The sequence below is a fragment of the Eublepharis macularius genome, chromosome 10 (assembly GCF_028583425.1).
Source record: "Eublepharis macularius isolate TG4126 chromosome 10, MPM_Emac_v1.0, whole genome shotgun sequence".
Taxonomy (NCBI): Eukaryota; Metazoa; Chordata; class Lepidosauria; order Squamata; family Eublepharidae; genus Eublepharis; species Eublepharis macularius.
Window position 1 is genome coordinate 51,429,647 of NC_072799.1, and position 16,992 is coordinate 51,446,638.

General features: G+C 38.7%; 1 protein-coding gene across 1 annotated transcript in view; it reads right to left on the reverse strand.

The window, feature by feature from the left end:
* The window catches only part of TBC1D9 (TBC1 domain family member 9), a 67,093-nt gene that overhangs the window by 30,304 nt on the left and 19,797 nt on the right, over nt 1-16,992 (reverse strand). The window contains exons 2-7 of the mRNA XM_054989989.1: nt 16,110-16,220; nt 9,981-10,099; nt 8,630-8,858; nt 5,659-5,920; nt 4,195-4,402; nt 1,692-1,898 (exon numbers count right to left, since the gene is read on the reverse strand). Coding sequence (XP_054845964.1) covers nt 1,692-1,898; nt 4,195-4,402; nt 5,659-5,920; nt 8,630-8,858; nt 9,981-10,099; nt 16,110-16,220 — 1,136 coding nt within the window. The remainder of the gene's footprint in view (nt 1-1,691; nt 1,899-4,194; nt 4,403-5,658; nt 5,921-8,629; nt 8,859-9,980; nt 10,100-16,109; nt 16,221-16,992) is intronic.

Sequence of the window (16,992 nt, forward strand, 5' to 3'; positions counted from 1 at the left end):
TCTTACAGCTGAAACTCAATGACCATATTGAACCAAAAGGAGGAACAGAAGAATTGACCTTTACAAGATTCTGCCATGCTCAAAAATAGTGAAGTCTAAAGACAAACACTGCATTTAAATGAGTTGAGTTTTGTTTTCAGTTTTATGGTTCAGCGCAATTATGATTTTTTAGCTCATTCTACAAAAGTGCCTAACTTTAAGATTTGGCAAGCTAGAGACTACACTGTACAATCTTCAGTTTCTTTACAGATTGGTAATTTCTCCAAGTTAATTAGAATCCATTTGCAACATAGGCAAGATTACTTTTATATTTAATTATATTGTAATTTTATGTGCACTCCAACATGCTACTTTCCTCCAGTTTCTACTGCAGTCGTACTTCATTTGCAAGCTGGCAAACATTCAACATTCAATACTTGGCATTTTGCTGACACCAGCATCAGGCAATGTTCCAGACAAGATGATATCTTCCAACATGGGAAAATATATCATTTCCCCCCACATTTATTCCTGAAAACAGAAGCTTTATTTCAACAGAAGCAACTTGGGTTTTGAAATCATGGGTTTCAGATGCAACGTGGCAAGTTGCTGGTCAAAACTCTCCTAATCACTGCCATGCCAGATTTTAGATCCAGAGGAGTTAGCCATGTTAGTCTGTAGTAGCAGAAAACAGTCCAGTAGCACCTTTAAGACTAACCAACTTTACTGTAGCATCTTTCAAGAATCACAGTTCTCTTCGTCAGATGCATGGAGGGCAAGAAGAAACTGGTCAGATATATAGGTGGAGAGGGGAGGGGGGAGTAGATGTAAACTGATCCCATTATCAGAAGCTACAGATTGCATCTATTCCCCCCTCCCCTCTCCACCTATATATCTGACCAGTTTCTTCTTACCCTCCATGCATCTGACGAAGAGAACTGTGAGTCTCGAAAGCTTATGCTACAGTAAAGTTGGTTAGTCTTAAAGGTGCTACTGGATTCTTTTCTATGCCAGATTTTGGGTTGTTTTTTTTTAAATGCTTGGGTCATACAACAAGCAACAGCAACCATCAGATCTCTTCTAATGTGTACAACACACTATCTGCTTGATGAACTGAGAAAGCTGGCAAAGCAACCGCTTCTTTATAACAGACATGTGCTTACTTTTAGACTCAGCTTAAAACCAAGGGTCCCCTCTCTCTTTTATCTTCAAAAGACAATGTTAGTAGTAAGCTACGTAGGCTATTTTTGCTGGGCCATAAGACATGCTCAGATTTTGAGAAGCAAACAGTTTCAAACAACCAATGAGTTTATTTTGAGGTAGTTGGGAAATTCTTGGAGATTTGTGAGTTGAGACCAAGGGAGGATGGCATTTGCATAGGTGAGGTACTCTAGCAGGTCATAATGCCATACAGTTCACCCTCCAAAGCTGCCATTTCCCACAGGGCAACTGATCTCTGTAGTCTGGAGATCAGCTGTAATCCTGGGAGATCTCCAGGCCCCGCTTGGAGGTTGGCAGCCCTAGTTATGAAAGGACTGTAATATGTGCCCACCAAAAATGTCTGACTAACCGCTTCAGTAAGCACAAGGCAGCTTGACAGACAAAAAAATTAGGTTTTTTTTTAAATCAAATTTCTTACTTCAGCTCAGGATCTCACAAACACGTTAAACTGAAACTGACATTATGGACAGAAAGGACTGTTTCCTACCCACCTCATCATCTGAACTGTTATAACTTCCACAAATCTCTTTTTCAGAGTATATTTTAGAAGTAGTTTGCTGAAGGAAATCCGAAATTCTCTGTACGAGGAAGTCTCTGTCTTTTAAATTGGCAAAGAGAAAAGTCATTCTGTTTTTTGTGCTGATAGATAATGGACTGGGCAATACACTTGAGCTGTCTGCCTTTTCTACAATGGTCACCTAAGGGGAGGGGGGAGGAGAGAAAAAGAAACAAATAAATGAGTGCACGTGCAACTAGTCATGCTTTTTCAGTATACAACATTGGCAACAGCATAATTTTTATTCTGAAGCCTATAAAATTATCTATTTAAGGCTGGATCAAGTCAGCTTTTCCACTGATTCTTATCCAATTCCCCCTTTTAATATAGCACTCAGTCCATGTGGCTTTTGTACAGGTAGATTCTATGATCCCCAGCTTAGATTTTTTGAAAGTCAAAGGCCTTAACTTTTTACCAGCTGAAAAGCTGATGGCATCCAACCCATACAGTGCATTTACCACTGATGTATTTAGTACTGATTTCCTTTCATACATTCAGTGTCATAAATCTAATAACTAGAGTACAGTCAGTGTATACATTTCCGTACTCAGTTAGAAACCAAGATCATTGCCTCATAAGACCAGCATAAATAACCATGGTCTTTGACAAATCAGTACCTTCCTATTCTACTTGGGTTTATCAGTCTCACACCTGGGATGCTAAATAACCATCCCAAACTCCCAGGTGTGACTGATAAAGGTTCAGCAAAACTGAATGAATCTATTGTGCAAGAACTGAGATTTTCACATACAGTAAACTTAGCTCTTACAACAATATAGTCTAAGACATCTCTGTATTTAAATGAAAAGGATCTTTAGATGAAAAGGATCCTAGCAACAGCAATTTACAAGATGGTAGTGAAAGTTTGTTTTGTTTGGTATGTCCCCAATAACTGTTATTGACTCTACTCCCTGATTTTGGTGGAGTGTGTTTATATGTTTTTATTGAATTACTTTATAATGCTGTTTTAATGTTCAAATGTTTTCATATTTTCATGTTTGTTGTCTCAGGGACCCTATTTGGGTGGAAAAGCAGCATTAAAATAACAAAGATTGGTAAGGATGTGAGGGACACTGCTCTAATTAGTCAATTTCTTAATTCTCAACGCTAGCTTTTCTGCAATCAATTTTCTAAGGGAATGTACATGTTTGTGTCCCTTTATGTGCATTCAAGTAGTTATGATGCCCTGAAATGTAGTACACTGAAAGATCTCTGCCATGAGCATGAACAAGATTGCCAAGAGCTTTAAACCGCTGCTTTCAGATAGTTTTATCAGAAGTAATAAAAATTGCATTAGGTGCTTCAGGATAATAGAGTTTCAATTTACAGAGGCTTTGGTTTTAGTTTGCAGAGGGTTTTTTTTAATTTAATGATCTATGGTCAAGCATTAGTTCAGGGTTTTAATGTTTCATTAGCTGAAAGAGGCAATTTGTTTTTCATTTAACATATCCTGCTAAGTTGTATTCAAAGATCACAAGCTATGTCTCAGTTACTTAAATGATACTGCCTCATTCTTTCTCTCCAATCAGCTTCTTTTAAATTCCTTTCCAACTACTTTTGTCTGACATGCATGAATACCACAATAACAGTACATTGGACATAAAAAGCATTGTAATATTCCTTGGCTTCTCTCACATCCTGACAGAATGTCACATGCCAGGACAAGGGCTGCAGTTTGTTGTGCTTATTTCTCTCAGTGCAAGAAAATAATTTGCATCTTCCTTACCAGAGCAAATTGCCTTCTTGTATGTGGCAACTCAGAGCATGGTAGGTAATGGGATCAAGAAGGAATATGATGTAGAACAGGGACAGTTTCTTGCACCCATACAGTAACAATGTACAGTGATGCTCTTGTATCTAAAGCCAACTCCGCCATATTTGAATTTTTCAGGAATACAGTGGAACTGTATTCAGGCTCATACCCATGGCCTCTTAAGATGATGGGAGACATCCTGGTGATACTGTATTCTGGTTAGGGTCTTCAATAGTCTCTTAAAATATTCCAATCATATACATTGTCTTGACTGATGAGCAAATAATACTGAAAGACTTTAGAATTGAAGGTCTTTTTCCCTCCGAATATCCATTCCACTTCATCATTATTTAATAATGTGTAAGAGCTGATATCCAAATCTTATTGTCCATGTTCCTTTTACCTTTTGTAAAAACTATCTTAGTTTACAAGCCATTAAAGTAAGGATTTGTCTACTCTAATCTTTGCACAGTGTTTAGGAATATCTGCAAACCAAACAACCAAGGAGCCCAATTGTACAGATCCTCATTATTGCACGAAAAATAACATCAATTTTCAGTGAATCATACAACAGTTGTGGGAAAAGATAATGGAATATAATGCTAAAATGGTATTGGGAAGCTAAGATAATGGCAAATAACTTGACGTATACAATAGAATAAAAACGACCAGCCTTTAAACCCACCTCTCGAAGTGGGATGATAAGGCTGCACAAGTTTTCTTCCTTGCTAGTAAAACAGATGTAATTTGTAGATACAAACATCTGGCCCAAAATGTGCATTTTGTTAAATGGAGTCCACAAAGTGCAATCTGTGTGTCCATCAAGTTTTTCATCTTTAGGAAGCCGGAATAATGCACGGTACCTTTCACTCTTTGCTCTGGCATCAAGATCCCTAAAGAGAGCATTTCAGACTATTATTGTATACATTAAAATTACATCATATGTTCTCCCACAGGTTATATGCATGGATTGCAAATCTGCTTTTTGCGTAACAGTTCACTAACATTAACGTTTCGGTAGCACATTTCTAATCGAGTGTTCTATAGTCTTTTGAGTTGGATCCCACAATTCATGAGTGCAAGACAGAAGATCTTTCCAATGTACCCTTCCCTCTAGCAGTCCCAATCAATCAGGAAAGCTGATTCCTGCGGTCATGGCGCTCATATAGACCAAAAATCACATGGGAACTCTCTTCTCTCTCAGCACACACCTTATTTGTACATACAAGACCAGCAACCCCAAGAATCAACTCCTTCAGGTTGGATAAGACTGTTTGAGGGAGAGAAATGAGAGAAAGAACTGTGCAAATCCAACCTTTATATTTGCATCTTCACAGTAATTCTGTATGGGAGATTGCTGATATGATTTCACTGGTGAGACAGTGAGCTGGCAGGTAACAGTTTCCTGAAGATCATCTAGTTTATTGCTGGTAGCTATGAAACTAGATCTAACACTACTGCACCATGCAAGTTATTGATATACACATGGTAGGATTTTCTGTTGTACCGTAGTATTTTATTATGATTGATATTTGCTAATAGGAGCTCTTTCTAGGAAAGTACTTAAGTGCAACATTACCAATTATCCTTTTGCAATAATAAAAATTCGACCATTTGACTATACTACTTCAAAGTTCAATGATGTAAACAACAATCTGCAATCCAGGTATTATGTGCAATGAGAGAAGAAACAAGTCTAAGGCAGTCGCCTGCATTCTGCTGCGTAAATAATCAATATGTCTGGATTGTGTGTGAACTGGCCCGTTTAAAAGCACGGCGTAATTATTTGCACATGGAACTTTATGCCAACAAAAAAGAGACAAGTCACAATTCTAAATCTCAACAAAGGAGGGAAGGAAAGAAAAGCAAACGCAATGAATGTAAGACAAAGCAGTTATAAAGGGAGTTGACAGCAAATCCCCACTAAGCTATGAAGCGTAGCAGGTGTCCTTGGGAAGTCTCTCCCACTCTGTCATTTACACCCACACACCCCCTAACCTAAATCCCAGGTTGGTTGTGAGGGTAGGCCACCCCTCAAGAATTTCATGGAGGAAATGCTGTTGAAAATGTAATAGATAGATACACTCATTTAGGGTTAGTTTCAATTGGGGACTCTTTGAATTAAAAAGAAGTATATAAATATACCTACCGTTTTAAGGCAGACACTTTTTTAGGGGATTTCTTTTTAAGTCTGGGTAGTGACCTATCTTGCTCAAATCCTTCATTATCCAAGAGTTGTCTCATGGCTATATTGGCGAGTTGTTCCATTAGTTTGAATGTTTCATTGATGTTGAGGAAAACTGAAAAGAAATGCTGGCTGGACCTTGTACTAACTTTGATCACATCAGGTAAAAGCAGAGTAGCATTCTTCTCAAGCTGGATAATGTCAACCCACCGGATTACTAGCTTGGCTGACAAAAGAAACAAAGTTTCGATAGAAAAACACTCAGCATTTCAAAAAACAAAAATCATAGACATGCCTATACGTTTATGCACTATTTTAGCTTAATGTCACTTCACCTGACACTGTAGAGTTTGTCAGAAAAGCATATTAATTTATTTATACAATTAACTTATACATTAATTTATACAAATCCCTGCTATAAAATGCAGTGAATGTCACTAGCTCAGATGGCATTAAAAAGGATTCACCGAAGCAGGACCAAGCAACGACTGTTAGCAATATTTACTTAAGAAAGTGCTGTTAGGAGATCTGTTGTTCTCCTAAAAAGGACTCAAGGTGGGTTACAATGATTTTTAAAATGCAAAGGACTAAATCAACTCAAACCTACATGTGAACATAGATTAAAGCAACTTCTACTGGATGATTCGTCTATGTAATTAAGTCTTACACTTCTACCAAAATATTACTTATACAGACCTGTACAGGAAAGCTATTAACTACAAATCAGCAGTGAAAAACACTGGAGCAATTAGATAGAGCTCTAATCTGCTTGTATAATAGCATCCTAAGTAGGCCTTGGTCTGGTGTGTGAAGATATTGCTCCGAAGTGCATTTTGAGAGGCAGTCCTGCAAATAAGTGGGGCCACTGAAAAGCTTTATAGGTCATAACAAACACCAGAACCAAACAGGAAGTCAATGTGGTAACTCTAACACTGGTGTAACGTGTGAATTATAGGTAACTCCAGCTAGTAAATGAGCTGCAGCTCATTTGTTCTCTATCAGCTACCTGACCACAGCTCACTGGCATTGGCTTTGAACAGAGACAGCAAGTCTCTAGCGGCTCAGACAGATAAAAGTTGGCTGTTATCAGCATATTGATGACACCCTATGCCAAATCTATGGACCAAAACTGAAAAGTTAAACATAAATATTAAAAAGTACTAGGGACAATATAGAACCCCGCAGCATTCCACAGAAAGATCTTGATTCGCCAGCTAGTATGGTGAAGTGGTAAGAGTGTCAGACTAGGATCTGAGAGACGCAGGTTCGAATCCTCACTCTGCCACAGAAGCTGTTTGAGTGACTTTGGGGCAATCACATACACTCAGCCTAATCTACTTCATAGGATTGCTGTGAGAGTAAAATGCAGGAGAGGACAATGATGTAAGCTACTCTGGGCCCCCACTGGGGAGAAAAGTGGGGATATAATGAGGTAAATAAAAATAAACTACCATGCTTTGAAGGCATGGCAAGAAAAACTCCAATATATTTTCTCTTAACCTCCTATTCTGAACACATCAATAATATCAATAATATTGAGTGGTTAACTGCCAAAGCTAACAGAAAGGAGACACATCCCTTGCTCATATTTAAATGGTAATCATCCACCAGGGCAACCAGTGCTATCTCTGAGCCTCAGCCAGGCCTAAAGGGTGAAGTACAGATGCGTCATCCAAGAAATTCTGAAATTGTTCTACCACCACTCTCTTTATCAGCTTTCTCAGATGCTATTCGGTAACTGGCCACAGGTTTTATGTTCAAAGTCAGTTTTTTTCCAACAAAGGTTGAATAGCAGTGAGAATACTGTAGAACATTTTGGCCTTTGCTTGTGACCTTCCTGGATACATCTACAAAAATAAGAATTCCCTAAGTTGTTAAATCAACTAGCTGTATTCAATGGTCACTTTCAACCAGGAAAGATGAAATTCTTCCCTATTACCCCTTCCCACTGGAAACTTCCACATTGTTCCTGGATGTTCTCTGAACCCAGGGGTAGCATTCTGCGGGGTGTCATGAGCTGTAGCGAGAGGGGAGAAAATTCCATTCTGCAAAACTGGCAAAATTCCATTCTGCAAATGGAACTCCAAAAACATATCCTATCCCAGTCACACAGCCCAGAATATAGTAACAAAAAAGTGAGTATGAGACAACATCTTAAGTTAATACAAAGTCATTGTGATTACTTCACATGCAACAAGTAGAGCTCAAAATTGATTCAAGAGTTAGGAATGTTTTTAATTATCCGGGTGCCAGGATGCTGGTAAGCTGATGGCTCAACACCAACAACAAAGCATTAATTTCGTTAATGTATGGCTTAGCACTTCTTAGGAAATGATCGTGCAAATGATGAATGCTTTATCTTCACCACCCTCACCATCATTGGGGCAAAAACAGCAGCTGTTTATTTTCAAAATTATCAGTTAAATAAGAACAGTTTGTACGGTGTTTCTGCTACTTTCAGCATTTGATTTCCAAGTTATCAAGTGACTACTAATTACAATGGAGTAATAGCAACAAATTTTAAAAAGGGAATTTATATGTAGCTTTATCACATCATCAGGTTGATTTTCCCTCTATGCGTCCTCCACAAAGTTTTGTTCACTATGACATCGTTTTCAGAGGCAATACTGTGTTTGAGACTCACAGTATGTATTCACAGCAGCCCCCAAATTAAAGCCAACATGTCTCAGAACTGCAGAGGTGGTACTGGTCACCTTGAAAACACATGGACATCTTTCATTATGGGGAGTCGGACACAAAATATGTCTGAATGTTTTATTAGCAGCCTGATGCACGGCAGCAAGCTCTTACACGACAATTGAATCTATATGAGTAGATACTTGGAAAGTCTTTATGTCTACATTAACATTTTCAGAACAGTTCCATCTTAAATATTTGCATCACATCAAAAAACACAGAAGCTACTCATACATACCTTCCCGTCCCATCAGAAAGGAATAAAAACAGAGGTGGTTAATGCTAAGATACATCCAGCCCTGGCGTGGGACTTTCCCTTTCCAATAACTGCAAGAATAGTAATTCACCAGTTTCTCTTCCTCTGGCATTCCAAACAGTTTGTGGAACTTCACTATTGCTTCCTTAAATTTCTCAGTGTCATCATCCTCTTTGATACCGTTGATTTTGTTATATTCTGCAATGATGCCCTGAAGAAGAAGATCACACAATACAGTTTGGCCACCCAAAGTCTATGTGCATACTTTGTACTGCAATACCAACATGGACAATTTTTGGTACGGACTAGCACTGACATGCAACCACAGACTTGCAAAGTGATGGAATTCATTCCTTTAAAATATAAGATGAGAATTTAATGTCTACTGCTATCATTTTTCAATACAGCATAGAGACAAATATAAAAAGATAAAATCTAAATTTCTATATCTAACTCACTTCAGCTTCACAGACGCCTTTGAACTGGGAAGTCCATATGACTAGTATTCAAAGAACCACACAACTCATTCCACACTCACAAAGAAGCTTTGGGCTTAGTTTCATTAGAACAATGGCACCTCACGCTGTACAATAAAGCTACTTCTGAAAATGATGGAAGTTTCAAAATGGCACAGGAGTCTTCCATGACTAGATTTCATCCATCAGAAAACCCATTAGTCCGTTACATGCATTTGGCTGGGGCTAAGCCTTTCCATTAGAGTTTACGTCTCATTCCACCCCAATTGTGGCCACTCCCCCACCCCATCCCACTGAAATGCTGTTCTGCCTTTCCCATCACAGCCAACTTCTCCTCCAATTACTCCCTCTTTCCCTCAATTGTGGATCTGCTGGAGGGGATGGAATGTGATTGCTCACACTCCGTTTTAGCACCACAGGTGCCAGCAGCTTTAAAAGAAGTAAGGAAGAGTTACTACAATATGGCACAGGCCTCTGGACTGAGAGGAGTGCCTAGAGGAAGAAGCAACGCTGAGTGTCCCGCTGCATCTTGGCACTTCTTCCATATAGAAATGCAAGAATCCCCAGTGTCTCCCGCTGGGCTAGGCTATGGGCCTTGGCAGGTGCCCAGCCATACCAGCCCCTGATCCTGGCTCTGCTCTTGGTTGCTCCTGAAATAGGTTTCTGAATCTCAACCTGTCTTTGATTACACTGACACAGCCATTTGACAACGAGATATTTTCCTCAGGTTTGACAAGACTGTATTTTTACTGGAAACAGTACTTTCCTAAAAGCAAAATAAACAAACTGACAGGTCAAGTGTAAGGACAAATTAGGGGTACACGGATGATTAAATGTAAGGACAAGACATGCACTACCTGTATCTTTCCTCTGACAAACGTGTTTATGTCATTTTCATTTTCAAAGATTGAAAGAGTTTGCAGTAAGTTCTGTTCCAGCCATTCCCAGTGCTCAGTTATTTCTTTTCTTGAACAACCTATGACAAGAACAAAATTAACTGTTCGTTCAACGTCTGTGACTTGTTGCCATAAAACTCAAAAATGTTTAATCATTTTTTCTCTGGTGAACGATTCAGGTCCCAGCATGCTCTTGAAAGCTGGTCATAAAGAATGCAGCAAAGAAGAAAAAACAAAAAATTAGAATAGTTTCATCCAAAAGAACTTCAAGTGATCCATGAGCATTAGATCACCAACTTATATTCTAGGACAACTTTTGGAATGCAGAATGGATTTCCTGGATATTTTTAAAACCGTGGCTAAGTCCTGTTAAAATTGTAATCTCTTGACTACTGCTCATAAGAGACAACATGCTGGAACCAATGAGTCCATCTGCTAAGAGAGGAGTCTTCCACTAAACAAACCCAACTCAAATGTGGAAATCCAAGACTTTCTGGATTGCACTGTTTTGGCACCTCAGTATATGGGGAAAAGCACAAACATTTCTGTCTTCATGCTTACACACAATCTTGATATATAAAGAAACAGCTAATAAATAACAATGCATAAAATAAATCAAAAGTCATACAACTAATTGTTCCATAATTAGAAAACGCAGCTGGATTCGAACCCTCTTCTATTAACTATCTCAAAACTAGTAAATATAAACCAAATTATATTTTGTGTAATTTAACCAACTTAACCAAAGTTCATTTAAGTCTTAATATATCTGTTCAATCCCCCAATTTGGCCCAGAAATGGCCTGGATCAGGCCGCTGCCAGATAGGGGAGTGCTCCCCCCCACACCGCAGCGGCCCGTTCCAGGTTGAATTTGGGCCAAATTGGGCCTGAATCAGGCCCCCCTGTAGCATACAGGAGCACTCCTGGAGTGGCCACAGCCAGCGTGATGACATCACTTTCCGGAAGTGGCATCAATGTGCAGGCCTGGGGGCACACATGCAAAGCGCATGTGTGAAGGAGACACCCAAAAGGTAGGTGCCGGGGCCCCCACCTCCTGCCAGGAGTATGGGGGGATCTGGCAACCCTACTACCATTCCAGCCTGCTCAGTGGACTATCGTCTGTTAGATCTCCTGTCAAGGTCTGACAAGAAGACAACAGAAACTGCAGCTACATACATCTCAAGGCCCCTAAAACATCATGATCAAGTCCTGAAACTTCCATGATGGACCAGATTCTGTGGACTTCAACAAAACTCTTATAGTAGGCATAATCAAAATCTCACTAGTGCTAATTTATACTGTGTGAAGATTTTAACCTGAATTGTTTTCATAAGCACATGTTTTTATTGGCCCCAGACTAAGCAAGTCCAACAAGCTGCTGTACTTTATGGACTATTTTACTGTGAATATATCAGTTCAGTAAATATGTGCTTAACTCCCTCCTATTATAATTAATGTGATTTTAAAAATGCTTGACTCCAGCTGGATTATTCTTTTATTTATTTATGTCATTTTATAGTCCGTCTTTTTCACTGAGACTCAAGGTGGATTACATAGTGCGAGATTAGTAGTCAGTATCAAGGATGTATCTATAAACAATGCCATAGGGTAAATAAATACAAGTTTACAAAGACATAGCATTAGCAAGAATCCAATAGAGTTGAAGAAATGCTGAAATAGAGCATAAGCAATTCTAGAACTGACATTAGACAACATATTTGTCAGCTGTTTCTTATCCAGCAGGATCATACTTGAAGCATGCGTAGTACATAGGAGCACATACTTAAAGCAACAGATAGGACATACAGCAACTTAGTGGTGAAGTTGATGGTCCTTAAATCATTAGTGAAGCATCTGAGACCCCTTCCGTACAATACAGCCTTCCTGAGTAAAAAGCCCTTTTGAATATAATTCAGTTTTGCATCATTTGTGGAAAACCAGGAGAGCGGGGGCTCTCCTGACCTCCTTGGGGCAGGCCATTCCAGAGAGTAGGGGCGACCACAGAGAAAGCCCATATACGGGCTGCTGTTCATTTTGCCCATGTGCAGGATGGCACTGGCAGGAGAAGCTGCTGTGGAGGAACACAGGGAGAGAGACAGTCCCATAGGTATGCTAGACCATGGCCATGAAGAGCTTTGTATGTGATAGCCAATACTTTGAACTGAGCATGGTACCTGATAGCCAATGGAGAGAATGCAGGATGGGAGTGATATTCATGCTCCTGCTTGCTCCTGGTAACAGCCAAGACACAGCATTTTGCACCAAATGGAGTATCCTAGGTAACTTTGACGGGAGACCTATGTATAGTGCATTACAATAGTCGAGTCTTGATGCTACCACAGCATGGATCCAGATGGTCAAGTTGACCATGTTGAGGTAGGAAACCATCTTCTAAGCTATAGTGTGGTTGTAGAAAGCATTTTTGTAGCTGCCTTAACTAGCTTTTCTAGTATTAGCACTGGGTCCAGTATAACCTCTAAGCTTTTAACTGAGTCTGCAAGGCTCAGACAAACTCCATCAAAAATGGAGAGTACAATGTCCTTCAAGATCTCTGCCTTCCCAATGAGCATCACTTCCATTTTGTCTGGGGTTCAATTTCAATGTGTTCATTTTCAGCCATTTGACCACAACTGTCAGGCAGCTTTTAGATAATACTGCAACTCTGAATTCATAAAATGTTAGCACATATATTCTGTAGATCACCAGAGTCAGAAGTCATAGGTATATACAATGAGCAAACTCATTATTTCCTGTCCACTAAATTATAAAGCTAACATTATAGAGAACGTATTTACAGGGAACTGCAAGTATAAGCTTCTCTGACACAGTTCTGCTGATGAGGAATGAGATCATTTTGAGCCATTCCAGAGAGGCCTTGCATTTCTACTCTGCACTGTGAATACAAATCATTACTGAAAGCCTACATAATTTAGACAGTGGCAGCAAAGGCTCCTATGTGATCATCATACTGGTCTTTGCTTGAGATTACTCCATGAAAATGTATTGTTATAACTCTGAATGTGACATTAAGGACTCAGTTTTTTCTCTAGCTTCACATACCAACAGAGACCTATAACATTACATGTAGATAATACACTTACATCAAATCATTAGAGGAATGAAAAAAGAAGGCTCATTTTCTGCTGAGCAATAAAAAAATGCTTTTTGTTACCACACTACCACTATCCATCTCTCCTCTGAAGTCATCTTCTAAGTTACTTAACGTTTTTACATTCTTGCTTGCTTGCCATCACTAAAAAAAAGTGCACTTCTATTGTTTGACAAAACGAATAGGGGTAACTGGTGCATGATCAGTCTATGACAATGCATTAATTTCTCTCAAGAATGATTCAGAACGCCATCTCAAAATGAAACCATTATTTAAGACTGCAGGTTGCCATTTCATGCTAGCTTGCTATAGGTAGGGAGTTGTTTATATAGACTCCCTCACCTGCAGCCCAAATTCTACAGCTCAAACTTTAATTATTTTAAGTTTTCTAATAACTGATAAAATAACATGACTGAAACCCAACTGGAACATTAGAAATATTAGACCTATGCAGACATCCCAATCACAAGAGCAATCACCATGCAGGGAGAGAGAGGAGGTACAAACAGGATGGTCCCGACACCTGCCTTCACATGACTGCCAAGGGGTCTAACATGGCATGAACACACAGAGACAGCCCCTCCCCATGGAATGTTGCTGATCATGAACAGACAGTGTGCATACAAGCAGTTCTTCCACACATTCACCCCATGCAGACCACTTGGTGATCACGTGGAGGTAGGGGTGAGGTCAGCACACTCATGCCCCCGCTCTGCACAATGAGTGTTCAAAAGAGCAGGATGTCTGCATAGTGCTACTGGGAGCAGTACAAGCAGCCAGAGATAGCCAAAGCTTTAATCCAATCATGGAGTTTGTTCTGCTGAGAAACAAAATGTCACGAGTAAACTCTGGTTTGTTCAAGATGAGAATGAGTTTGGATTGTTTTCAGGTTTGCATGCTCCACTCCCCCTTGGTCTCTTCTCCTTCTGCACACAGCTGAAACTAAAGACTTACGGGCTTAAAAAAAAATTCTCCCTAGCTGCAATTTATTGCAATGTTCCTTTCGGGACACTTTAACAAATTACTATTTGTTTCTTACCTACAAAGCAGGATTTTAAATCAGGTGGTTTAATATTCCAGTTTGCAAGTAAGAAACAAGCTGCAATATGTTAAAGCACCCCAGCTCAGATGCCATAATAAATTGTGGCTCATTATAAACCAGGATTTTTTTTTAATAAAGATTTTTATTGAGTAGGTTGACATACATATTCCATACTACATAATATAACTGTAATTACCCCTTTATATATATATATATATATATATATATATATATATATATATATATATATATATATATATATATCCCCACCCCTTCCCCCTCCCCCTTTTCTTTTTAGACCCCCAACAGCACTATAACCTCTTTATTTCTTATAATTGTCTCTATTCTAATACGTTTTTATGGTTTGGCAAAAGTACAAGAAGTTTATAGGGGAGAAAAGGCCCATGTGGATTGTTCTGGTTGAAGTTGTAAATCCACATTCTGGGTACAAGGGAGAAGATTGGACAACATACAAAGAACTACTGTGGATGGACAGAGATTCTTTTAAAATAAAGGGCCATGAGGAGTTACCGTTTAGGTATGGATGGTTACAATACCGACAAATCAAAGACTTATTTGAATCTGATAAAAGAAAAGTAGGTTTTAGAAGTAAAAACTCAGAATTGGAAGAGCTTTTATTTGGAGGGGGAATAAAAATAATTTCTAAGATGTACAAACTCCTATTGAAATGGTATACAGAGGATGAGATGGTTAAAACTCAATTGGTGAAATGGGCAGTTAATTTTAATAAAGAAATTACAATGGAGGCATGGGAATATTTGTGGAAAAATACACTGAAAATATCTACATGTGTAAATCTAAGAGAGAATGGGTATAAGATCTAAGAGATCTAAGAGAGAATGGGTATTTAACACCAAAAACATTAGCAAATGTAAGTAATGCCATGTCAAACAAATGCTGGAAATGTAAAAAACATGAAGGTTCTTTTTACCATATGTGGTGGACGTGTGAAAAAGCCAAACTTTTTTGGTCTAGGATTTATGCAGAAATGTCATTAATAATGAAAAGTAAATTGTTGAAGAGCCCTGAACTGCTACTGTTAGGACTGAATATGGAAAAGGTCAAAGAAAGGACAGGAAACTGCTATTTTATATGACGGTGGCAGCAAGATTATTATATGCACAATATTGGAAGCAAGAAGAGATACCAGAAATTGAAGATTGGATTCAAAAACTGTTGTACATGGCGGAGATGGATAAAATGACAAGAAAGTTGAAAGAGCAAAATCCAAGTGAATTTTCGAAGGATTGGGGAAAGTTTAAAGACTATTTGAAAAATAACTGGGACATGAGAGGACAACTGTGGTCTTTGGATAACGACTAAAATGTATAGAGGTATGTATGAACTTTACCTTTAATATTAGGGATAAACCAGGAATACTTTAACAGAGTTTGTACCATATGCGAACAGAGGAGGAAGGAGCACACAAACCCAAGAAATCAGGCCAGATCTTATCATGGCTTTCCCCCCCCCCCATAATATTTGAATGCAATCAGAGTTTGGTCAGTTGAGAAATAAGAAAAAGGCACAAAAGGGGTGGGTTAGGACCATTCAAATGCAATCTTATATCATAGCAAATCTGAATAAGAAAGGGTTACAGAAAATTCATGAGTTTGCACCAAATTCTTGCTCTATAAACCATGGTTAAGAAATCAGCAATGTTAGATCTACTCTAGGCCAGAGACACAAGTTCAAATGGCCATACCAGGTTATAGTAGTTTAAAATGTAGCACAATATTTGATAGAAATAAATGGTCTTCATGTCTTCTCTGTTCTGAAGTAGAGAAGAATGAAATTGTCTTAGCATATGTCTCATAAACTGCCTTTTCTATTCCAGATGAAGAAATACAACATACAGTGCAATACAATAAGCTACAAAACTATCCTCTAGTAAATTGCTCTGAGAGTATATACTCACCACAAGCAATAGTCCAATATATCATAGAGTCAGGGGCCTGATACAGGATTCTATATGGTGCTACTCTCGCACTTGAGTCAAGTACAACATCAAGAGTGCCCACAAGAAGACCTGGAGAAAAAGTAGTTCAGTTAGTTAACCATGCTGATGACTAGTAGGGGACATAACAACTTCAGCATAACAGAACATGGTAAGTCAAGAAAGGTTGAAAATAAAGATAAATTTGAAATATGAGCACAAGTTATGTACAATAGCTAAATTGTTGTCTTAGGATATAGTACTGTTCGACAGATGAAGGACCAAATACAAAAAAATATGCCTGCATCTATTTTACCACACAAGCTAAATAGAATATAAAACAAGCTATTTAAAAATGACACATTTTGTTCTGGTAAGTTAAGAGAATTGTGAATTCTGACCCAGAGCTTAGAAAACCACTCCCTCTGGTCTACGTTAAATAATGGGATTAAATCTGAAGATCAGATACAATATAATTTTAGTTACCATGGGCAGTGTCCAAAGATGCCCTTCAGCATTTGGAAAATATTTTCTATGCCTATTTGATATCCTGTTCAAGGACACTGCATAAGAAAAGTAAAACCAAGGCCTGATTTAAACATGGCAATAGCAGGACAAAAACACTGTTCCACAGAACATTGCACACACCCAAGCATTTCATTTAAACTGGGCTACCCAACCAAATGCAACTATGAATGCTTGTATACACAAATGGCAGCCCAGTCTGCCTTCCTTGCTCATGGATTCCCTTCACTTTATTGAACAAGGGTTGCTTCAGAAGAAATATCAGCAGAGAGCACGCACTTGGAAACAACTACCTCCATTTTATAAGGACACTCAGTTTGGAATCTCCCACCATTCTAAA